The following is a 4,211-nucleotide window of genomic DNA, read 5'->3' on the forward strand; positions in this document are numbered from 1 at the left end:
GAGATTTGCTATCATTAAGATGGATGGATTAAACACTGGGGATCAAAAGCAGGTAACTTATATAGGTTTCACCAGTTCCCGAGATTTGCTATCATTAAGATGGATGGATTAAACACTGGGGATCAAAATCAGGTAATTTATATAGGTTTCACCAGTTCCCGAGATTTGCTATCATTAAGATGGATGGATTAAACACTGGGGATCAAAAGCAGGTAACTTATATAGGTTTCACCAGTTCCCGAGATTTGCTATCATTAAGTGAACTGTCGCTAAATGAACTCTATCATGAGTGAATGAATATGATTAACCTTCATTAGAACAAATTCGTGGAAAGTGTACGCATACATATCTTTTTGTATTGTCTATGGTTGAAAATTATACCAAGATTTCTACGAAGAAATGCTCCATTAAAGCATTGTGGCAAGTTATTAGGGTTAACAGATGATGAAGCTCAAAAAATAGGCTTATCGTCCAATCTTAAGAAGCCAAAGATGGAATATGCGTCGAATATGATAATATCTTTTCAGTCTTTCAGATACAAGATTTTATCCTCAAGGTGTTTCTTGGAACAAAATAATGAATTCGTTTAACAGAGAAATTAAGTAAGGTATTATATTATTTAATGTACTAATCAACACGTACCTTTCACTTTCAGTGATATTGATGATAAGTCTGTTAAGGACATAATTAAGTTTAACATTCACAAGAAGTATGATATGGTAAGTGCCAGAATACAACTATAGAATATTAGTTTAAATAACCTGTTTATAGATCTTGTTAAAAACGATTGATGTTCATTTTTTTTCAGATTATGGATGTGATTCGGAATGAAACGAGCGAGACAAATAAACTGATAGAGAATCTTCAGCCAAGTCAGGTGCTTCTGTAAGTACTTAGTACACTTAGCTTTTAATAAATTGTTTAATTGCTTTCCTCATTCAGAGAACGAAGTAAATGCTGATTCGTGTAGAAATTGTCCATTGCAACAGTTAATTAACCAAAATGAACATTCTAGTTGTTTAAAAGTGTTTAATTGTTTGTCACAGTCTTGTGGTTAGCGTGCTGTACGGCTGATTGAAAGATCCAAGGTTCGAGCTCGTGATATACCGCTAATCAAGTGGCAGTCAATCCAGTGTAACCAGCATGTCCTGCTAACTGGTTACCCTCTCTTTGATCAGTGGCCAAGTGGTTAGGGCGTTTGACTCGCAATCTGAGGGTCGCGGGCTCGAATTCCCGTCCCACCAAACACGCTCGCTCTTTCAGGCGTGGGGGCGTTTTATGTGACGGTCAATCCCGTTATTCGCTGGTAAAAGAGTAGCCCAAGATAGTTGGAGATGACTAGCTGCCTTCCCTCAAGTGTTTCACTACTAAATAAGGGACGGCTAGCACAGATAGCCATCTTGTAGCTTTGCGCGAAGTTCAAAACAAACCAAACTCTTTGATCAGCAGTTCTAAATGAGGGACGGCTATGCCCGAACTTTGTGTTTTCTGAGCCGGCTGTTCAGCTTACGTGCATGCGTATAAGATGCCGTTCTTGTTGAAAATACCCTACAGTTTAAAGTGATTAAGTTTAAATAATAATAGCTCAGAGAGTAAACTACTCTATAAATCGTTGTTCCACTCTAAGCTTACTTGTTTTAACCGACTTGTGAAGTCGCGTTACTTTAAACTTAAATGTCGAAATGCAGTTTAAAATGTATTTGGGTGATAATCGTTTCAGATAACAAATGTGGTTAATTATCTCATGAGTTTCTGATCACAGTTTCAAACAGTAATGAAATTTATAACTTGAATTTATATATTATCGTTTTAGCCATTGCAAAGACAACAAAACAGCGTTCAAAGCTTTGAATCTAGACGAAGTTTTAGATATCAGCGATGTTGTAAATTATGAGGTGAGTTTTTGTTTTTTATTTCACGTACTGTTTATTCAAAGACGAGCCAAGTGTCGCGTTGTGTGGCTTGACTTGCATTCCACAACAGCATACACCTTATAAATGTCTAATCAAAAACATCTTAGGTGTGAAAAAAGTGCAGCCAAAAAAGGATTGAGTGTGCGACTTAAAGAAATGAAAGTCGAAATTGGCGGCCAAACTTGTAGCTACACGTATAGAATTGGTAAGAATTGTACAGCAAATATTCATTCATTATTTAGGTTAAACTTTGGGCACGATGGTGGGTAAAACAAAATATACGCGATCTAGCTAAATGGACAGTGTTAATAACTTTCTTTATAGCAACGCCATGGAATCTAAATTAACATTTTCTTGTCATCACCCAAATGCACTCTGTAAAGGCATATCAAGCATCATTATTTATGTTAATTGCTTAAGCTAATGTCACGTTACGCCAAACGCTCTTTAATTTAAAAAAAAAATCATAAAATTTAGCAAATTTGTGCTTAAAAGCTGGTAATGAATAATAACCGTCCACCCGTATGATTTTTTTGAAAACATGAACTAGAAATCGCTAATCTACTTTGCTTGGCCTAACCAATACTTATGTATCTATCTTCACGCACGTGCTCTCACCCTATAGGTTTGCTGCTCTAAGTCAACTGTCTTTAATCCGAATGACAGTCTTGAGTTATATGTTATATCACAAATATATGTTATATCTAGGTTCACCAAACAGACTACTGGACTACATGACATTAACCTTGGGTGTTTGTAGCTGTATAGAGGATGTTGAGGTACTTCAGAATGACTTGAAACTGAACAATGAAATAACTTGCAAATGACCTTTGATTATAGTAACTGCAAAGTAATACATACAAGGTAATTATTTGGATCACATAATTAATATAAATGGAAACCCACTAAATATCACGAATAAGGAAACGATCTTGGCACAGTGGTAGCTAAGTCAAGCCACTGAGGCAATGCTATGTTGCTAATAGTAAAGTCCAGTTTTGCTCTTAGGTGAATTTGTAGTAAATATTTTAGATCGATAGCTCACGTGACTTTCTGCCTAGGCATGCGCAAAAATTTTGCTCAAAACTGTGCGATTATTGTTGAATAACTTTACACATGTGGCTTATATTTAAATCAAATTCGACATCTAATTGTAGGCTGTAAAGATCTATCAGTGTTCCAGATTTGAAAAAATCCGTAAAAATTACGTACGTTTTTCTATCAAATAAAGTTTCCGTACTTTCGGGCGAAGAAAAAATAGGAAGAACTTCAATCAAAATTGGAGATTTTATATATCTTGTATTTCTAAATGTATTGCCTTAAAATTTCGTATGTGAAGTAATGGTCCAGTAGAGCACATCCACTGAAAATATATGATAGTTTGGATTACCACAGTCCGAGCTATAAAAAGTGGAAAATCGCCTAAACTATCACTCCTGTTAACAACACACAGTGTGTCTTCATCTATAGAAAAACCTTAAGCACAGCACCAAATTAAACCTTTTAGCCAGAAATATATGAACTGTGACATAAACTACTAGGCAAAAACATTTAATGCAATATCGAGAAAGAAAGATTTTTCAAATTATTCTATTTCTGTTTTATTTTCTCTAGAAACACATAGGGTTGGAAAATATAGAAGAAAGGCTCAAAGAAATCATACAAGAACTCGAAATTTCATACGACTTTTCAGATATCCCAGGTTCCACGCTGAATATAGTAGACCTACCGATGCTGAAAGAAACGGTAATCTTCAATAAGTTTAAAACACATTATATCTTAACATCAGCTAATCTCTGACAGAATCTCTTTAAAACAAGGATTAAATATTAAGTGTATTAGTTTAGTACAGTTTTGTAGCTGTTACCAAATATGAGTATGTAGAATGCCTTACATTCGTAGATACCACTGGTAAGTTTAGTGTGGTTCTATAGTTGTTAACAAATATAAATACATAGCATGCCTTACATTCGTATATATCACTGGTTGGTTTAATGTGGTTTTATAACTGTTAACAAATATAAATATGTAGCAGGTCTTATATTCGTAGATTTCACTGGTAAGTTTAGTGTGGTTCTATAACTGTTAACAAATATAAATACATAGCATGCCTTACATTCGTATATATATCACTGGTTGGTTTAATGTGGTTTTATAACTGTTAACAAATATAAATATGTAGCAGGTCTTATATTCGTAGATTTCACTGGTTAGTTTTAGTGTGGTTCTATAACTGTTAACAAATATAATTGCGTAGCATGCCTTACATTCGTATATATATCACTGGTTGGTTTAATG

General features: G+C 34.6%; 1 protein-coding gene across 2 annotated transcripts in view; it reads left to right on the forward strand.

The window, feature by feature from the left end:
• Positions 1–4,211, forward strand: part of LOC111086814 (prominin-1-like) — a 120,411-nt gene that overhangs the window by 89,685 nt on the left and 26,515 nt on the right. For both annotated transcript variants that reach the window (XM_022391213.1, XM_022391214.1), the window contains 3 exons: positions 809–885; positions 1,814–1,895; positions 3,528–3,659. In XM_022391213.1, the coding sequence (XP_022246921.1) occupies positions 809–885; positions 1,814–1,895; positions 3,528–3,659 (291 nt within the window). The remainder of the gene's footprint in view (positions 1–808; positions 886–1,813; positions 1,896–3,527; positions 3,660–4,211) is intronic.

The sequence above is a fragment of the Limulus polyphemus genome, unplaced genomic scaffold (assembly GCF_000517525.1).
Source record: "Limulus polyphemus unplaced genomic scaffold, Limulus_polyphemus-2.1.2 Scaffold1454, whole genome shotgun sequence".
Taxonomy (NCBI): Eukaryota; Metazoa; Arthropoda; class Merostomata; order Xiphosura; family Limulidae; genus Limulus; species Limulus polyphemus.